General features: G+C 33.7%; 2 protein-coding genes across 6 annotated transcripts; one reads left to right on the plus strand and one right to left on the minus strand.

The window, feature by feature from the left end:
* The first annotated feature begins 591 nt into the window (after positions 1 to 591).
* LOC134695729 (ganglioside GM2 activator-like) lies at positions 592 to 4864 on the plus strand. 3 transcript variants are annotated; one of them, XM_063557120.1, is made up of 5 exons: positions 592 to 866; positions 1609 to 1764; positions 2244 to 2411; positions 3832 to 3997; positions 4704 to 4864. In XM_063557120.1, exons 1-4 carry the CDS (start codon positions 762 to 764, stop codon positions 3967 to 3969), a joined length of 567 nt encoding a protein of 188 aa, XP_063413190.1. In that variant the 5' UTR covers positions 592 to 761; the 3' UTR covers positions 3970 to 3997; positions 4704 to 4864. The 3 variants fall into 3 exon arrangements, with proteins under 3 accessions (XP_063413190.1, XP_063413189.1, XP_063413188.1); XM_063557119.1 differs by having other exon boundaries at positions 3832 to 3988; XM_063557118.1 differs by having other exon boundaries at positions 3832 to 3979.
* Positions 4865 to 10271: 5407 nt separating this feature from the next.
* Positions 10272 to 20589, minus strand: LOC134695730 (WD repeat-containing protein 55-like). Of its 3 annotated transcripts, none has more exons than XM_063557123.1 (8): positions 20543 to 20589; positions 17630 to 17739; positions 15722 to 15910; positions 14915 to 14987; positions 13540 to 13646; positions 12605 to 12704; positions 11555 to 11733; positions 10272 to 10632 (listed from the first exon to the last, which is right to left on the minus strand). In XM_063557123.1, the coding sequence occupies exons 2-8, from the start codon at positions 17737 to 17739 to the stop codon at positions 10290 to 10292; spliced, it is 1101 nt and encodes a 366-aa protein (XP_063413193.1). In that variant the 5' UTR covers positions 20543 to 20589; the 3' UTR covers positions 10272 to 10289. The 3 variants fall into 3 exon arrangements, with proteins under 3 accessions (XP_063413193.1, XP_063413192.1, XP_063413191.1); XM_063557122.1 differs by having other exon boundaries at positions 20534 to 20589; XM_063557121.1 differs by lacking the exon at positions 20543 to 20589 and adding an exon at positions 19108 to 19293.
* Positions 20590 to 20606: the final 17 nt, after the last annotated feature.

A 20606-nucleotide genomic window follows, 5' to 3' on the forward strand; every position in this document is an offset into this window, starting at 1 on the left:
ATTATCAAAACAAATTTAGGATATAATACGGTCAGTTATATATTGCGACAAACGACCCTTACACGTATGAAATCTCCCTGTTATACGGACTCAGCGGATTTTTGTTCCCTGGTTGTAATTGTTAAATTGTATAATGTGTTATTGTCACAATACTTAAAATTGAAAACAAAATTGTCAAAATTCAATAACTCCCGTAAAAACGTCAAATGAAAATGACGGTGTAATTTGGTCAACTATAGTTAATGGAAAGCACTCAAGACAAATGTGTTCAGTTTGTGAAACACCAGTATCAGAAGAGTCGTGTTCACAACGTGTTGTTGCAATACTATTAAACATAATAAAATGTCCATAGCTCCTTGTTCGAACGGACGTACGGACGGACACTGCAAATTTCATGGCGCTTTCACAAAAATGAAATCGGGACGTGCTATTTCTTGCACCAAGAGTGAGGCGATCTATCGTGAGAATTGTTTTTGCAGTAATTCTCATAATGCTTATATAACAAAACTTTATGCAATTCATTTCCAATTCTTAAATAATGTTTCAGCCGTTCCGGAAAGATACGACAGACCTATCCAACAGATCATGTCATAAGACATTCTCGTAAGATATTAAATCATGTGAGCCCAGATTGTCAGGTCATCTAAGTTGATAAAGCTTTATCACAATAATAATAAAAACAAAAATACGATTACACCTCAAGAGTTATATCAGCTCGACAGATTGATACTCGTTCATAAATTTACAACAGAAAAATAATTATGTATATGTTCGTTTTTCTATTAGCTATTTGTGCTACGTTGACTTCAGCAAAAGTTCTGAAGGTTCAGATACAAGATGGGGAGGCTAAAACAGTCCAATTTACCGTAAGTAAACTTAAATACATTATTTTCTCATAGTTTGTTTGGCTTTGGACTAGCTGTCAGTAACTGCAAATATTCTAAGATCCGTATCATTTTTGTTGTGGGGATTTATAAATTTCTACACCGTCCGGTCTGTGTTTTTTTTAGTTGTTTATCTGCTTTGAATAGATCTGGTGAATTTAATTATCTCTTCTCAACTATTTTTTATACTCGTTCTTACATATATGTTGTACTGTTACACTTCTATCCCATGCATATAAAAGGGAGAGTTTGGTGCTAGTAAACTAATTAACCCCGCTACATTCTGTATGTATCTGTTCCAAGTCTGATGCCTGTAATTCAGTGGTTGCTGTTTTTTGCTAAATACATGTATCATATTTGTTTTTCCTTCATTGTTTTATACATAAGTTAGACCGTTAATTTTCTCGTTTGCACAGTTTAACATTTATAATTTCGGGGACTTCTATGGCTATAACTATGTGGTGCTGTTTTTCCCCAATTGTTGAAAGCCATACTGTGACCTATAGTTGTTTACTTCAGTGTCATTTGGTCTAGGATAGAGAATTGTCATATTAGCAATCATACCATATCTTCTTTTTCTTATATCATTCTTTTTAATAGGAATTGGGAGTTGATATTTGATATGGTTTTGAGTACTGCAAAAAATCTCAACTTACATGTATTTGTTTTCGTGTGACACTAAAACCTCTGAATGTTTTTTTCTTTTTATTATTTTCTTTTACAGATGAAGAATGTTGAAAGTTTTACATGGAAGAACTGCGGAGGTCAAGGTGCAGGATTCGCTGATCTGTCACTAACCCCTGATCCTCTTCAATTTCCAGGAACTATACACCTCTCTGCAAAAGCATTCATCAATACTACTGTCCAAGCACCTTTACCGGTAAGTGTCGTGCTTTATTCAAATGGCCAATCGCTGATGATCCAGAAGAACCCTCGGACAATGACGAAGACAAACAGGGACCGTGATTATAAGGAACCGATAATTAATATTGTTCAGCTTCTTCTTTAACTATAAAAGTGAAAATGAAAACTATAATATTTGTACTCAAATTTAGCTTTTTTGAGTTCTCATTCACACGTAATCTTATTAAAAATTTGAAACATTTACAAAATAATTGGCGAAATTATGGCAATAAATACCAATAGCTTTTTCAACCCTACCGAAAAAAAAATATGTTATTATAACACTGAGAAAAACGCGTTCTGTCGCAATCATTTAAAATGTATGGTATATATACATGTACTCGAAAACTGTAATTATATTTTTTAATTAGTAAACATGTATGAGTCCTGTATTTATTTCTTCTTTGCTGAAGTAAAAGTTATACTTGTTAAATCATCTTCAATGTTCTATTGTAGGCTACTCTTCTCATCGAAAAGGAGGTTGCAGGAAAATATATAAAGATTCCATGTATTGATAGTTTTGGTTCATGCACATATGATGACGTATGCGAACTATTAGACGGAGTAACTTGTCCAGACCCTCTTGTTAAGGCTGGTATTCCTTGCCAGTGCCCATTCAAGCCAGTAAGTGGAATATTGTATCAGTTTCTATCTGCATTGAAATCACCACCCTTAAAAGAAACAAACAATCAAACAAAAAAACAATAACCCAAAATGAAATCCAAACGAAAAAATAGTTGTGTTCACATCTGGAGGTAACATAGGTTTAAAACAAAAGGCTGTTACCATATAGCAAAGCGGGTTATTTTCGCGGGGTGTAAATTTTCGCTAATTTTCGCGGATAGAACAAAATCGGTAAAATAAATTCCGCCATTTTAAAAGTGTACATGCAAAGATATTGATAAAAGTTTTGAATTCGCCACAAAAAAAATAACCGCCAAAATATTTCGAATATATACCTTAATGAAAATCGCGAAATTTTGAAACCGCGAAAATTACCCGCTATACGGTATTACAACATCTGTACATATTATAAAAAAAATATACTAAATGTACATGTATACCCCATGATTACAGTAATCATAGAAGTTATGTATACCTTTATTATATTGTAGATGATAAATGTTGTAGTACAAACGTACTTATCATATTTGAATAACCTCAATAATAAGCTGATTTGGCGATTTTATTTTAAACACTATTGATAAATTATGAACTTTGTCAGGCTCCTTCGTACTGATAACCTATAATATATAAACTACATTAACTTGATTAAGGTCAACATATAAACATCTACCGTGTATGGGGTAATATTTTGTTTTGAAATTTAAATCGAATGAGAGTTATGTCATTTTCCCCTAATGTCACAGTCTTTTTTTTTTTGGTGGGGGTTGGGGGGTTGGGGGGGACCGCTTAATTACAAAATGAGGTAAAAATAAAAAGAGAAGCTGTATGCATGATTGCCAATGGCAATGAGACGACTCTCACCAATAGACGACGAAATGACACATAAATTAACAATCATATTTCATTGTACTGCCTTCAACAACGAGCAAATTCCAAACCGCGTTAAGAATATATGATAATGTGGCAGTTTTGAATAAGTAACTTGTGGGAGTTCCAATTCATGTCCAGTCGTCCTGATGTATATCATTATGTCCAACGAATCTGTTAAATTAAATGTGGAATGGTTTCTTATCTCAAATATTAAAAAGACTGCTTTCCCAAAGGATAAAAACACAGGCACTCGTCTCAGATTTGTTTTTTACTATATACCTTTACATAAAGGTATATGGGGGGGGGGGGGGATTCTGAGACGAGTGCCTGTGGGTGAAAAGCAAAAAGTCGCATTGTGGAATATAAAGAGTTATAGGAGGTAGGGACATGGGACAACCGTTCCTCCCCCACATACTAGTAGACTTAAGAAATGGGGATTTTCTGGCATATCATTTTCAGAAATTCCCTAGTCCCCAATTTTCTAGCCTAGTACAGTGCCACTGAATATCTATGTGAAAATATAAAACAATTTCCTTTTTTTTTTTAGGCTCAGTATACTTTACCAACAGCAGATTTTGAAGTTGATACGTCATTTTTCCCATCTGGTGGTTATCACATGAAGGGCAGCATCAGTATGAATGGTCAGATGACAGGCTGTTTGGACATCTACGTTACAGTAAATTAGTCTGCGACAGGCAAGTGAAGTGAGAACGGTTAGCTTACATATACATACATGTACGATAGTTGTTGTGCTGTCCAGAACCATTCTTGTTCAGATTTTCTGAAGAACTGACACATAGAACATCATTTCCCATATATTCACCAGCATTGCGCCAGTTAATAGGTAGTCCAAAGTGTTGTTCTTGTGCTGTATTGGTTCTTTTTGCATATACAGAAGGAATAATAAAGCTAACATCTTCATATGCAGGACAATATTAATAAATTAAAGTACAACAACCATGTGTTTTACGTATTAAGTGTTCACTTCACACACGTTGCAGATGTAATGTAAGATTCTGTTGTTCAATTTACACTTAAAGGGCGTTATGTAGTGTCTCACACCAACTATGAACATGTTAACAAAACTAAGTTTTATTTTTCTCGTTTGAATTGTTTTACATTGTCTTATCGGGGCCTTTTATAGCTGACTATGCGGTATGGGCTTTGCTCATTGTTGAAGGCCGTACGGTGACCGATAGTTGTTAATGTTTGGTCTTTTGTGGATAGTTGTCTCATTGGCAATCATACCACATCTTCTTTTTTTTATATCTATAAAATCGCAATTTATATCACCTATCACAACTAAAAACGCACTGCACTATATTATTGTCCTACGCAATTTGTTTCCTTGTTCATACCTACTTGTATACATCTTACCAAATTGAATCAAACTTACGATAATTTGAAATTATTTTTTAGGTTTTGATCGAGTTCTTAAACGGAGTAACAGAGAAGAAATAGTCCAATGTTCAGTTAAAACAAATGGAAAACATGCCGCATCTATTCAACAAACTATTTACATGATTATTTCAGTGTCATTGCAGTATTATATATTTTTATTATTATATTGCATGCGTATATGTACATGCTAAATTTTATACTGTTGTATTAATATACAACAATAACTCATGTTAGTAATTGCACATGTGTATATTAAAACAAGAGTGCTCACACTGAAATGTTACGCCTGATTTAATGGGGGTGGTGTCTTTAATCATAATTGAATTTACTAGTATATTGAAAGTTATATGAAGGTTTACTACAAGAATCACATTAACTTAAAAATATTAATGATCCATGAAAATGGAGTCACGATCAGATATACCATATGCCAGGCAGACTAGTACGTCTATACACCATTCAACTATAGTGGTCCTTTCTCTTATCGTATTGTACACGAGAAACAGATAAAATTACAAAAACCAATCAATGAAATGAAGTCAAGGTCATATGAAACCTACAAACCCTACCTGTACAACTTGCAATTACCCCATTCACCAAACTTACTTGACTTTATGCTTATAGTATCCAATAATAGGGTACTCTAAATAAAATTCAAAAAATTCAATGAACCATGAAAATAAAGTCAAGGTCAGATAAAACCCTGCCATTTTGACATGTTCACTCAACTTCTACGAGCAATCAAATTGAAGTCAAGGTTAGACGAAATCTGCTAGTTGGACATGTACACCTTTAAATCATTCCATTCACTGAGTATAGTATTATAGATGAAATTGATTACTGATCAATGAAATGAGGTCGAGGTCAGATGACCTGACGGACATCAGTGTTTGCAAGGAACACATTTATCAAAATGAAATATAGTTATCCTATTACCCCTAAAAATAGAGGGTATTTCATTTTTTTTAAAAGACAGATTTTCAAGCAGTCACTGAAAATGAGGTCATGGACAATGGAGTTATGACAGACAGAAACATAAACATAAGGTATAGACATATAAGTTAAGGTATGAAGTATCCAGGTATTCTTCATCCTTCCGAAATATGAAGCTTTATAAAAGTTGTTTACGCCGTTACAACTGAGGGGGCAACTTAATTTCTAAGTGCATTTCTCACCCAGTAGTCGATGTTTTCACTAGGGTGATAGAACTGACGGTTGTCTATGGATTCAGTACATATATCACCCAGTAGTTGGTTCTTTGACACCACTAAGGTGATATCACTGCCGGTTGTCTTTACGAATTCCTTAGTGCATATCTTATCTGGTAGACGGTGCTTTGTCACCATAAGGCTGGCAGCATTGACGGTTGTCTACGAACTCCTTAGTGCATATCTCATCCGTTAGTTGACGCTTTGTTACCACCAGACTGATATCACTGACGGTTGTCTACGAATTTCTTAGTGCATATCTCAGCCGTTAGTTGACGCTTTGTTACCAACAGACTGATATCACTGACGGTTGTCTACGAATTTCTTAGTGCATATCTCATCCGTTAGTTGACGCTTTGTTACCAACAGACTGATATCACTGACGGTTGTCTACGAATTCCTTAGTGCATATCTCAGCCGTTAGTTGACGCTTTGTTACCAACGGACTGATATCACTGACGGTTGTCTACGAATTCCTTAGTGCATATCTCAGAAGTTAGTTTGTGCTTTGTCATCACTAGGCTGATAGCATTGACAATTGTCTCCGAGTTCCTTTGTGCTTATCTCACCCGTTAGTTGACGCTTTGTTACCAACGGACTGATATCACTGACGGTTGTCTACGAATTTCTTAGTGCATATCTCAGAAGTTAGTTGGTGCTTTGTCATCACTAGGCTGATGCATTGACAATTGTCTCCGAGTTCCTTTGTGCTTATCTCAGCCGTTAGTTGACGCTTTGTTACCACCAGACTGATATCATTGACGATTGTCTACGAATTCCTTAGTGCATATCTCACTCGTTAGTTGACGCTTTGTTACCAACAGACTGATATCATTGACGGTTGTCTAAGAACTCCTTAGTGCATATCTCATCCGTTAGTTGACGCTTTGTTACCAACAGACTGATATCATTGACGGTTGTCTAAGAACTCCTTAGTGCTTATCTCATCCTTTAGTTGACGCTTTGTTACCAACAGACTGATATCATTGACGGTTGTCTAAGAACTCCTTAGTGCTTATCTCATCCGTTAGTTGACGCTTGGTTTCCAACAGACTGATATCATTGACGGTTGTCTACGAACTCCTTAGTGCTTATCTCATCCGTTAGTTGACGTTTTGTTACCACCAGACTGATAGGATTGACATTTGTCTCCGAGTTCCTTTGTACATGTATACGGTATCTCACCCAGTTGTTGGTCCATTGTTACCTCTAGGTGAAAGAAATGACGCATGTCTAAGAATTCCTTGGTGCTTGTCCATTGTTTGTTGTTGCTTTGTTACTACTAGGCTACTAGTACTGAGGAACGTCTAAGAACTTCCAAGTGCATATCTTACCCAGTAGTCAGTGCTTTGTAACCACTAGACTGATAGTACTGACGGATGTCTCAGAACTTCCGAGTGCAAATCACACCCAGTAGTCAGTGCTTTATTACCACTGGACTGATAGTATTGACGGATGTCTCAGACCTTCCAAATGCATATCTCACCCAGTAGTCAGTGCTTTGTAATCACTGGACTGATAGTGTACTAATGGATGTCCCTGAACTTCAAATTGCATATCTCATCCAGTAGTCAGTGCATTGTTACCACTGGACTGATAGTATTGACAGATGTCTCAGAACTTCCAAGTGCATATCTCACCCAGTAGTCAGTGCTTTGTATTGTAACCACTAGACTGATAGTACTGACGGATGTCTCACAACTTCCAAGTGCATATTACACCCAGTAGTCAGTGATTTGTAATCACTGGACTGATAGTGTACTAATGGATGTCTCAGACCTTCCAAGTGCATATCTCACCCAGTAGTCAGTGCTTTGTAATCACTGGACTGATAGTGTACTAATGGATGTCTCTGAACTTCCAATTGCATATCTCATCCAGTAGTCAGTGCATTGTTACCACTGGACTGATAGTACTGACAGATGTCTCAGAACTTCCAAGTGCATATCTCACCCAGTAGTCAGTGCTTTGTATTGTAACCACTAGACTGATAGTACTGACGGATGTCTCAGAACTTCCAAGTGCATATCACACCCAGTAGTCAGTGCTTTGCAATCACTGGACTTATAGTGTACTAATGGATGTCTCAGAACTTCCGAGTGCATATCACACCCAGTAGTCAGTGCTTTGTAATCACTGGACTGATAGTGTACTAATGGATGTCGCAGAACTTCCGAGTGCATATCTCACCCAGTAGTCAGTGCTTTGTAATCACTGGACTGATAGTGTACTAATGGATGTCTCAGAACTTCCGAGTGCATATCTCACCCAGTAGTCAGTGCTTTGTAATCACTGGACTGATAGTGTACTAATGGATGTCTCAGAACTTCCGAGTGCATATCTCACCCAGTAGTCAGTGCTTTGTAATCATCGGACTGATAGTGTACTAATGGATGTCTCAGAACTTCCAAGTGCATATCTCACCCAGAAGTCGGTGCATTGTTACCACTGGACTGATAGTATTGGCTGATGTCTCAGAACTTCCAAGTGCATATCTCACCCAGCAGTCAGTGCTTTGTAACCACTAGACTGATAGTACTGACGGATGTCTCAGAACTTCCAAGTGCATATCTCACCCAGAAGTCAGCGCATTGTTAACAATGGAATGATAGTACTGAAGGATGTTCCTGAATTTCTTAGTGCATATCTCACCCAATCGTGGGTGATTAATGTTTTATTACCACAGGGCTGATATAAAAAAAGAAGATATGGTATGATAGTCATACATCAAGTTTTATAGTCTGTTCTTATTTTATACTGTAACACCACTATCCCAGGTTAGGGGAGGGTTGGGATCACACTTGCATATTTGACCTTGCCATATTCTATATGTATGTTGCTGTCCCAAGTAGGAAGCCTGTAATTCATTGTTTTTTGTTAATTTTTTGTACATTAATTAGGCTGTTAGTTTCGTTTGAATTTGTCATTTTGAGGCCTTTTATTGCAGACTATGTGGTATGGGTTTTGCTCATTGTTGAAGTCTGTAAGATGACCAATCGATGTAAATTTCTGTGTCATTTGGTCCCTTGTGAAGATTTGTTTCATTGGCATATAATTTAATTTTGGATGTAACATTTCTTCTGATTAGCTGACATTGTTTTGTTTATCAGTTCATAGATAGGATTATTCAGTGTACAACACATTTTTAATGGTATTTCTTCATAGACCGAAACAATATTACAGTCCTTCCTTATTAATAATATCACATCTTCTTTTTTAAAATTACTTCTCATAACTTGTTTTGTTCTTATTTAAACATAGTAAATGGTTCATTTCCTCATTATAACTTTTGTTGCAGCTTCCTCAAAGGGCTGCTAATTTGACACAGACATAGTAAGTTTACATTTACACATTTTAAGTAAAATAATTACCTCTGGCGAAACAAACTAGAAAACATTCAAAAAACATAGGTAGCTTCTTTTTAGTTATCCCCACACGACTAAAAATTTTGAGGAAATCAATTCAAGCATATTGCGCAGTTAGAGACTGATATGTATAAAATTGTCTTTAATCTGATGGTATAATCCTGCAACTTACCAAAAAGATTTTAAATCAAATGGAGCTTGTATCCACACTTTTGGATGTACCATACAAGTTTCATGATGTTTGAATAAAGCTTTCTCTAGATTAGGTACAATAATGTACTAAAAGTAAAAGCACATAAAAAATATATAACAAGAATGTGTCCATAGTACATGGATGCCCCATCCACACTATCATTAATTTATGTTCAGCGGACCATGAAGATGGGGGAAAATCACTGATTTGGCATTAAATTAGAAACATCATATCATAGGGAACATGTGTACTGAGTGTCAAGTCGATTGGACTTCAACTTCATAATTAACAACCTTGACCAAAAACTTTAACCTGAAGCAGGAATGAACGAACAAACGGACGGACTAATGGACGCAGAGACCAGAAAACATAATGCCCATAAATGGGGCATAAAAACACTTATAGACAAACAAGCCCACAAAAATACTACAAACAGAAAACTTAAGACTTAGCAACAAAAAACCCTACTTAAAGAAGATGTGACCTCAGTTGCTACAAAAATGTCCTACTCCACTGGTACACCCCTTAGAACGATCTGCTAAAACTTATTGATAGATATAAATGGATAAGACATCACACAGTATCAGATTGGTAAATGTTTTTTTTCCTAACAGTTAATCACAGTTCATCAGTGTATGTAAATACTCTAACAATAAAACTTGACCAAAGGATCAGCTCCAATAGTATTGCCTGATTTTTTTACAAATACCCTAATCCCTCATAAAAAAAACAGGTTACTAGCAGTGACAATTACAAGGGGACACATAAATCAATGAATGTTTATAGATTGGCTTTTTACAAAATTATTTGATAAGAATAATTTGTGATAAACTTTTTATTAATTTTCATCACTGTCATCATCCTCACTATCGTCGTCATCATCGCTATCATCATCGTCATCACTAGAAACATTGCTAGCACCAGTTCCTTCAGCGAATCCTGAGAAAAAGTCATCTTTCTTACCAGCTGATGATAAAAGTTTTGATTTATTAGATTTCTTTTTCTTTTTGTCACTCACTCTCTCTTCATCCAAATCATCAATATTCCAGAATTTAATTGTTTGATCATGTGAACAGCTAGCCAGTAATTTTTTATCTTGTGAAAGACTTATGTTCTCCACAGGGAACTTTTCATGGTCACCAACTATACCAATTATTCTGTTTGGTAAAATATTAATAGCTCTGGAAAAGTAAAATTTGTATTCAATGTACATAAATAAATTTCTTTCCCAAAACTTTATTTTGATATAATTTAATTTTGGATGTAACACGTCTTTTGATTGGCTGACGTTATTTTGTTATGAGCCCATAGACATAATTTAGTCATGAGACCGTGATGTCATCAACGTTTTTTCATGGTTTTTTAGGGTTTAAAATGGAATTTAGAATTAAATTATAAGAAAAGACTAATATTTTTTCTGTCTATTTGAAATAACATCTCTGTGCACCACATTTTCAATGTTATTTCTTCATAGACAGAAAAAAAATCACAGTCATTCCTTAAGTAATTTCACTAGTTAAGTCAACTTAATTAACATGTATTTCTGCAGAACTTTTGATGCAATATTCAATTGCTTTGTTTTATTTCAATTATTGTATATGTAATAAATCATATGACATACAAAATATTTTGTGTAAACAAATTTTTATTAAAATTTTAATTGCTTTGCTTTTTTTTTAAAACTTATAGCATCATCTTCTTTGCACCTTCATATTTAAAAACTCAAATAGGTTACCATGGTACAAAATTTATACAAAATTACCTAATTTATGACAGGTGGCTTCAAGGAGTCGGTATCTCTCACCTTGCATTTTGGTCAAAAATAATTTATTTAATGTAACTGGATAGGAGGAAAGTAGATCTTTTTTTCTGATTCTTTTTGCTTTTTTACTTATACAGTTTCTACCTTTCTATCATATTTTTTTTTAGTATTATGGACCAAAGGGCAATAACTCTTTTCAGGAGTCTTCTGAAAATTTTGGTGAACATAGGTAGTAGGTATATCTAGATCTTTACCTATACAACTTGAAGTCCTAAGCCAAATTTATAGAATGCTACATGTTAGGAATTTGCTCAGATAATTGCTCTAAATAAAACACTTACCTGATATTGCCATCATCACATCCACAAACTATAATATCGTCTGTGAGAGCTACCATACAGTCTAAAGAAACAGGTGGTGAGTTTAAGGCAGGGAACATGTCACTCATATTACCCCATTCTCCCCAATTAAACAGGTAAAATACACCATCTCCAGATCCACACACTACTTTCTGATTGTTCTGTAATTAACATGGAATATATCTTATTTACCAGTACATGTTCATGAAAATATTATATGCTTAATAAGCATGATAAGTATATATTATTTTTCTCTGTATGACATAACTAATAATAAATGTATAATATAACTGAAAAATCTTTTTATTTTTATCAGTTCTTTTGTAACTAAATACTTGTTCAAAGAATTGTTATAAAAAAATGGCTTTAAAGGGAGATAATTTCTTAAATAATATCTTTTAACTTTGTATTATAGTACATGTAGTACGAGACTTCAACCCATTGTTATTTTACACATTAATAATCCTATGGAATAAAGTGAGATAAAATATTGTGACAAATCTGAAAGATTTCAAGAGATCTCGAACTTCAGTGTTTTGAAAAGAAGACACCTATACATTTCACTTCTGAAACTAATTCTACCCCATCATTGGTTTATAAAGAAACATTTAAAATTTTCTTCTTATTTTTTTTATATCATGAATGAATATCTAGCTTGAAGCTTTTATAGTCTAGGAGAAATATAAATTAATATAATATATAAAATTGAAGTTTTTTTTTAGGGTGGTACCTAACACTACAGGGAGATAACTCCTTACAATCAGCTTAACGCTTTAATTACATTGTGTTGTAAAGGGAATAATAAGCTTCTCTATGATCAAAATTGGTGCTTGTCAAACTACTGTATAACCAGTGTAATTTTTCTGACAAAACGGTTGTTTCTTTTATATATTGTTGTTAAAGGGTCAAAGTAAATACTTTGTCAAAATTTTGTGAAAATTATACGAGCCAAAATTATTTTAGTGAAAGTGTTGGGTACCACCTTAATTGATCTTTTTGACAAGGTACAACTATGTAACACTATCACTTTACCTTCATTTGAGCTATGGATAAAAATTCTGAATCAAACAGTTCTGACTGCATTTCTAACTTTTTCCGTCTGATATTGTAAGCTGTGAGTGTTCCATCACCACTGAAAATTCAAAATAAACAATATTTTAGATTTATATGTTTACAATAAGATTCCAGCTTTCGTATTTTCTCAGATGTACTAAAATTAAATAAAAGCTTTATTCAATGAACACTGCAACATGAGTACATGAAAGAAATAGAAGACACATCCTTAGTCCTTTAACTCCAGAAAATCATCTATTAAATTTAAAAGGATGTTTAATTTGATAAGTTTTTCCTTCCATGCAGTTGTCATATAAAAATAATGAACTAAATATGTTGTACACATATGTCTAAATTCTGCTAGAAGTTGTCAACTGGGAGGAAACACAAACTTGATCTGCAAGTATTATTATGCACTATTGTACCAAAAATAAGACTTGTGATCTAGTAGCTTGTTGTTCGGTGTGAGCCAAAGCTCTTTATTGTAGACTTTACTTTGACCTGTAATGGTTTACTTTCACAAATTGTTACTAGGATGGAGAGTTGTCTCATCACCACCCATATCACCTCTTTTTAGATCTAATTACAATAAAAACAATTCAGGAATTTTTCTATGTCTAAGTCTAAGGGGTATAATTCAGTATTCCGCCAAAAGTCTGTCAATTGGAATGAAACACAACCTCTATCAAGTCTATCTGTGAGTTATCTTTATACACTAATGTACCAAAACTCCAATCAATTCTGCTGGCATAATGAAATAACTTCAGACATTGTTTTGACCGACATTGCCAAATTTGTTGCTACTTTTTATATATAAATGAAACTATAAATATTGTTATATGATTGTCATTGATTCAGTTTTTACTAAATAAGAACATTATATGTTGGTGCATTCTGTAATTATCTCCCCTTACCTTGTTGCTAGCAGCATTCTTTTGTGTGGATCAATTCCCATGTCACTGATAAAATCTTCATTTTCTTTTATTTCTACAACCTCTTTGTTAATTCTCACATCCCAAATCTGTTCTGAAAATAACATACATGTTTACTAATTACATTAAATTCAAATTTCATTCTACAATAGCTAAAAATATGGTGTTGGTTCTTTTTCCACAAGTACTTATTTTAACTAATTGACAATAAATATGAGTGCATTTAATTTAACAGTTTTTAACAAATTTCAACACATTTATAACTGTTCTGGTCTTTTTTGTATGTCATGTATGTAGTGAATATAAGAAGCTTAGTCTATACTTTTGGTCATAATTCAAAACAGTAATAACTGTTCAATTATTAGTTTCACATATAATTAGCCTTATGCATTACATGTTAGTTTTTACTTTTCTCCTTAAGGTGGTACCTAACACTACAGGGAGATAACTCTGTAAAATCAGCTTAACGTTTTAATTACGTTGTGTTGTAAAGGGAATAATAAGCTTCTCAATTTTCAAAATTGGTGTTTGTCAAACCACTATATAACCAGTGTAATTTTTCTGTCAAAACGGTTGGTTCAAAATTTTTGAAATTTTAGATTTCTGTTAAAGGGTCAAAGTAAATACTTTGTCAAAAATTTTTAAAAATTAAACGAGCCAAATTTATTTTAGTGAAAGTGTTGGGTACCACCTTAACTGGTTTGTTGTATTGAGTAATGGTATCTGTTTAACAATTAAACTGTTCAATTGAATTTATGTCATATCTTTATATATCACTGTGATGTAATGTTACATGCATTTAACATGCATCTTTATTTGATTAAAATAGCATGCCTCATATAGTGCTTGAAAGTAAATACATTTGGCATAGATTACCTTAGATGAATTTTGCAAAATTTTTAGGAATTTTGGTCCTCAATGCTCTTCAACTTCGTACTTTATTTGGCCTTTTTAACTTTTTTGGATTCAAGAGTCACTGATGTGCCTTTTGTAGACGAAATGTGCGTCTGGCGTAATACAAAATTTAGTCCTGGTATCTATGAGGAGTTTATTTTTACATACAATGACATGTTCAGAATTTTTGTATGTAAAACTCTGCAAAATATTTAGTATTTCACAGTCTCAATCATTTTATTTAGACTCTCTAAAAATGGTGTTGATCGTGTGATACAGTTTCTTCAGACATGTTTAACCAAGAGGAATATACAGGAATGAACATAAACAAATAATATTCATTGTTTTAACTGCAGTTTACTAAAATTTATAATTGAAACAGGAAAAACTGTTTGCTCCATAACAAAAATTTGAATGTGTTATACATTTGAGCAAATTATTTTATCAAAATTTTTGACATTACCTTAATCACACCATCATCATCTCCTGTTGCTATAAAGTGTTCCCCAGTCACCAGCATAGAGTAAACAGGACAGCTGCAAATATCAAATATTCACAATTATATAAAATACTGAGTTGCATTTTAGATATAATTTTAAGTAAATGCTGAAAGATATTTTACGTTGCAAAAGAGCAATATAAAAATAATAGAATATATCAACGAGGAGACAACAATCAAACCACATGCAAACCATAGACCACATCAACAGTCCACAGGTCACAGATTGACCTCATTAGTTGATATTAAGCACCAAAAATAATAACTAAAGACAAAGTACACAAGATTCCACATTTTGTTAAAGTTACTGAAAGCTAGATCAAATACCAATCATGGCCTAGTAGGAAACTTAAAGCATATCAATTTAACCAAGTTATTGGTATATCAATAAGGAATGAAAATATACATCTTTTAAACATAATTCTTTTTTTTTAACCAAAATATAAAAATTGGCAATCATTTATCTTTTACTGTGGATTCATTTTTATTCGTGGTATACCAATTTTCGTGGGTTTCGTGGGTCATAGCAAACCACGAATTTAAAAATTCAACGAAGAAAAACCCCGATAAATGTGTATGGAGTTGGATGTTTGTTTTCGTTTATGTTATGCAGTTCTTTTGTTTGTCTTGTTATCAGCGATCCACGAATTTACGTATACCACAAAACGTCTTTTTTTCTCTATCCACGAAAATTGATACCCACGAAAATAAATGAATCCACAGTACATTAAAGTATTTCTACATCTTATTTTATTCTGAAGTTATACTTACTCATGAGCTTTTTTAAACTTGTGTTTTACACCACCAGTATTTAAATCTATAATCTGTATTGATTTGTCTTTTGCTGCTGTGTATAGTTCCTCTCCATTGTTGGAGAACCTCAGACATCGGCAAGCTTTCTTGTGATGTGTTAATGTCATTATCTCACTTGTGTCTCCTCCTGTAGCAGGATAGGAATATCTACAAAATTAGGAAACAATAAAGGAAATGTATACAATAATCCTTACATGTATATTCTTAAGGAATTTGTGTTGATTTATTCTTTTTAATGTTTTTTTTTGCAGTGTGTTTTACTTGTGGTGTAATTTCAGCTATAGATTCTATTTTCAATGACTGTGCCTAATCTTCGATCATTTATCACTGCTTGATTTAGAATATGACTAACATGACGAGTTGTGCTTAAGTTTTCAGGTAAATACATACATGTTTGCACCTGTCCTAAGTCAGGAATCTGATGTACAGTAGTTGTCGTTTGTTTATGTAATATATATGTGTTTCTCGTTACTCGTTTTGTTTATATCGATTAGACATTTTCCCGTTTGAATGGTTTTACACTAGTTATTTTGGGGCCCTTTATAGCTTGTTGTTCGGTGTGAGCCAAGGCTCCGTGTTGAAGGCCGTACTTTAACCTATAATGGTTTACTTTTTAAATTATTACTTGGATGGAGAGTTGTCTCATTGGCACTCACACCACATCTTCCTATATCTATGACATATAATGATATAATCAAAATCAAAAACTATTGCGAAACGTTAAAAGTAGATACAAATGGTTATGATAAAATTGATTGTAACTACCGATACTTACAGTCTAATAACCCTTCTACATATCTCCTGTTCTTAATTATAACACCCATGCTAAAATTGAATCGATTGTAACTTCTAGATCTGATACTTAGTCTAATAACCCTTCTACATATCTCCTGTTCCTAATTATAACACCCATGTTAAAATTGAAGCGATTGTAACTTCTACATGTTCTAGATCGGATACTTAGTCTAATAACCCTTCTCCATATCTCCTGTTCCTAATTATAACAGCACATGCTAAAATTGAAGCGATTGTAACTTTTAGATCTGATACTTAGTCTAATAACCCTTCTACATATCTCCTGTTCCTAATTATAACACCCATGCTAAAATTGAATCGATTGTAACTTCTAGATCTGATACTTAGTCTAATAACCCTTCTCCATATCTCCTGTTCCTAATTATAACACCCATGCTAAAATTTAATCGATTGTATCTTCTAGATCTGATACTTAGTCTAATAACCCTTCTCCATATCTCCTGTTCCTAATTATAACACCCATGCTAAAATTGAATCGATTGTATCTTCTAGATCTGATACTTAGTCTAATAACCCTTCTCCATATCTCCTGTTCCTAATTATAACACCCATGCTAAAATTGAATCGATTGTATCTTCTAGATCTGATACTTAGTCTAATAACCCTTCTCCATATCTCCTGTTCCTAATTATAACACCCATGCTAAAATTGAATCGATTGTATCTTCTAGATCTGATACTTAGTCTAATAACCCTTCTACATATCTCCTGTTCCTAATTATAACACCCATGCTAAAATTGAATCGATTGTATCTTCTAGATCTGATACTTAGTCTAATAACCCTTCTCCATATCTCCTGTTCCTAATTATAACAGCACATGCTAAAATTGAAGTGATTTTAACTTCTAGATTTATTACTTAGTCTAATAACCCTTCTCCATATCTCCTGTTCCTAATTATAACAGCACATGCTAAAATTGAAGTGATTGTAACTTCTAGATTTATTACTTAGTCTAATAACCCTTCTCCATATCTCCTGTTCCTAATTATAACACCCCATGGTAAACATTATCTGAGTATAACTACTGATTCACCACATCTGATACTTACATTCTAATATCCCCCTCCATATCTCCTGTTGCCAACACATCTTTTTTTGGATGAAAACACAAATCTACTGTTACACTGTCTGTTTTAATTGTATTTGGCTTGGAATCCATCTACAAAAAAAAAGGTTACATAGTTGAAAATACACCAAAAACTTTTATACATTGTTATAAACGACAGCTGTCCAGAAAAATTTCATGAAAAATCCATAAGCATCATTTACCAATTGCCATTTAAAACTTCGCTTGCTGTATTTCATTTCGAAATAGAGGATATTTGACAGCTTGCTTTAAATCTACATTTTGTTTATATTTACATTGTAGTTCATAATCTCCAAACTGGGTAATCAAAAGCATACATTTTGAGTTTTTCTTTTACAATGTTTACTAGTGACAGAGACTTATTTTGACTTCTTTTTAATAGAATAATTATATAAGTGAATTTTCCAAGTCTAAGGACCATGCATGACTCTGCACAAAATCATCAGAGCGGAACAAAATTTAAGCTTGATCTGTAACTTGTCATGATAACACTATATATCAATTTTCAAAAGCAATATCTTCAAGCACAAGAAAAAAAATGTGGAATTATTGACCTACAATGGTTTACTTTTTTAAATTGTTATTTGGATGGACAGTTGTCTCATTGGCACTCACGCCACATTTTCCTATATCCATATACGTATGAATGTATGTACTGGTAAATGCCTCCGATATCCGAAGAACCCCTCGAAAGCTGTGAGGGTACAGTGGCATCCATGAACACTCCCAATAGGGATTAATGGAGATGTGTCACAAACATATATTTAAACGAAATTTACTTTTTCCAGGACAATTCAATTCCCCCTGTATGAACTGTGACGCCAGTATATGACACGGAAACCAGGCGTAAAAATCATACTTTATCCTGACAGCATTGCAGTGTTTACAAAATGCATGTCCAGGCCTCAACCAGGCGTAAACTTGGCGTAAATTAGACGTAATATTTAAATGAGTACGCCTGGTACACAAAAATTAGGCATAATATGCAAATGAGTACGCCTGGTCAATAAATAAACCATGCGTAATATCCTTACATAATACTACACTTATTTTAGTTCAGTGTATTGACCTAGCTGTGTACTTTTGTGTATTTGATACAAACTTCTGAACTGTTGTTTTTATTTGTTATTGTTCATGTTGTTTGACAATAAACTTGAAATATTAATAATCGAAGAAGCTAATATAGAAATAAATACATTTTATGCAGACAATGGCTCAAATAAGTTTAAGTTTAAATAAGAATTATGACCATTATTTTTTCTTGAAATAAAAGTAGCATTTTGTTGTTTTTGAAAATAATGGTCTTTTGAACTAAAATATAAATGATAATACTGCAGTTTAACTTAAAGTAAAAGATTTTAATGTTATCCAAGGATAAAGGTCTTGGGATTTCAAAAATTCTGATAGAACATAATACATGTACGTCTTAATTATACTCACATTATTATTATTTACCATGTATTACTACTTTCCTTTTATTTCACAATTTTCATTAATTCATTTGATTAAGTATTTCCAATTTCAGATTCTTCCAAAAAGCACAAAACAAGCAAATTATCCCTGAATATATATAAAGCTGCCATGTGTCCAACTCTTGCAAACTAAAACCAAAGAGCCAAATTTTGAAAAAAAAATCCCATGATCCTTTAAACAAAGCATTATGAGTATTTCTATTTACGCCATACCAACAGTTTTACTCCCGTAAGAAAATTAACGCCTTGCTTATTTCAATTTACGCCTTGTTTATTTCAATTTACGCCAGGTTTACTGCTTTTTTCTACGCCTGTAAGGACTACAAATTTACTTTTCCTGCTCCCTTACACTTGAATCAAGACAGGTAACTACCACTTACGCCTGGTTTACGCCTTATATCCAGGCGTAATACACCTTATAATTTCGTACGGGCGGCACCCAACACAAAGGGAGTGCTAGGACACCGGGAAGTCTGTAATTATGGCGGAGGAAGAGAACCACCGGGCCAGTTGGTGGAAACAGACAAACCAGAGAGATGTCAGAAGATTGATCTCCAGGTCAAAGCAGGGACAAATTTGACCAACCCAGGCCCCCAAAGTACCCATTCTAGTTTAAACTCCGGTCTGGGTACCAGAGATGTGTGTGAGAGCGTGAAAATTACCCTTCTGAGGCCACAATTAAAAATATTTTGGTTTGCCCAAACCCTACCCAAGGTTGAGACAGTGGGTAGGTAGGTAGGCATTTTCTTTTTTTTTTTCAAAAAAAGAAATTTAAGTATCAGATGTTTATTAGTCTTCATGTCTATTTGATTAAAAAAAAACTTCTTCAAATCAGGACAATAAAAGAATTTGAGTAGGCAGCTTTTTTCTGGGTAGGTAGCGTTTGGGCAAACAAACCTATTTTTTATTTTGGCCTGATGGAGGTCTCTTGGGGGGTTCTGATCCCGGATCCCGCTTACACTATGTACATAAGCAATTCTCATTTTTTCGTCATTTCCCAGGTTCCGCTAGACCTCATTCCTGTTTTCACGACACAATAATTTGACTTTCACGTATCACGCTTACAAAAAATAGGCAATCCCGCCTCACGCTTAGACCCCAATGAGACCCACTCTGATGTACTGATATTTTTAGCATCCCGAGTGAGAATCAAAATCGGGACCTTCAGCACTGTAGCCATCGGTCGTAACCACTAGACCACGAAGTCACTTCAAATATGATATAGTCTTATAGCATGTATAGTGATCTCAGATTTATAATCATTGATAATACTAATAGTAAAATTTTATTTATCATGTTTATCAGTTCTTATTATGGTGACTTAAATTATTTGCTTAATTGATATTTTTGAAATTATAAGTCTTTTACGATATGATTATAGGGTCAATATATACTATGTTTACAATTTCCTCCTGGGATCACACGTGCACCTGTTTACGTCTGAAAAATTATATTTTACAAAAAGAA

Source organism: Mytilus trossulus, chromosome 14, assembly GCF_036588685.1.
Source record: "Mytilus trossulus isolate FHL-02 chromosome 14, PNRI_Mtr1.1.1.hap1, whole genome shotgun sequence".
NCBI classification, from domain to species: domain Eukaryota; kingdom Metazoa; phylum Mollusca; class Bivalvia; order Mytilida; family Mytilidae; genus Mytilus; species Mytilus trossulus.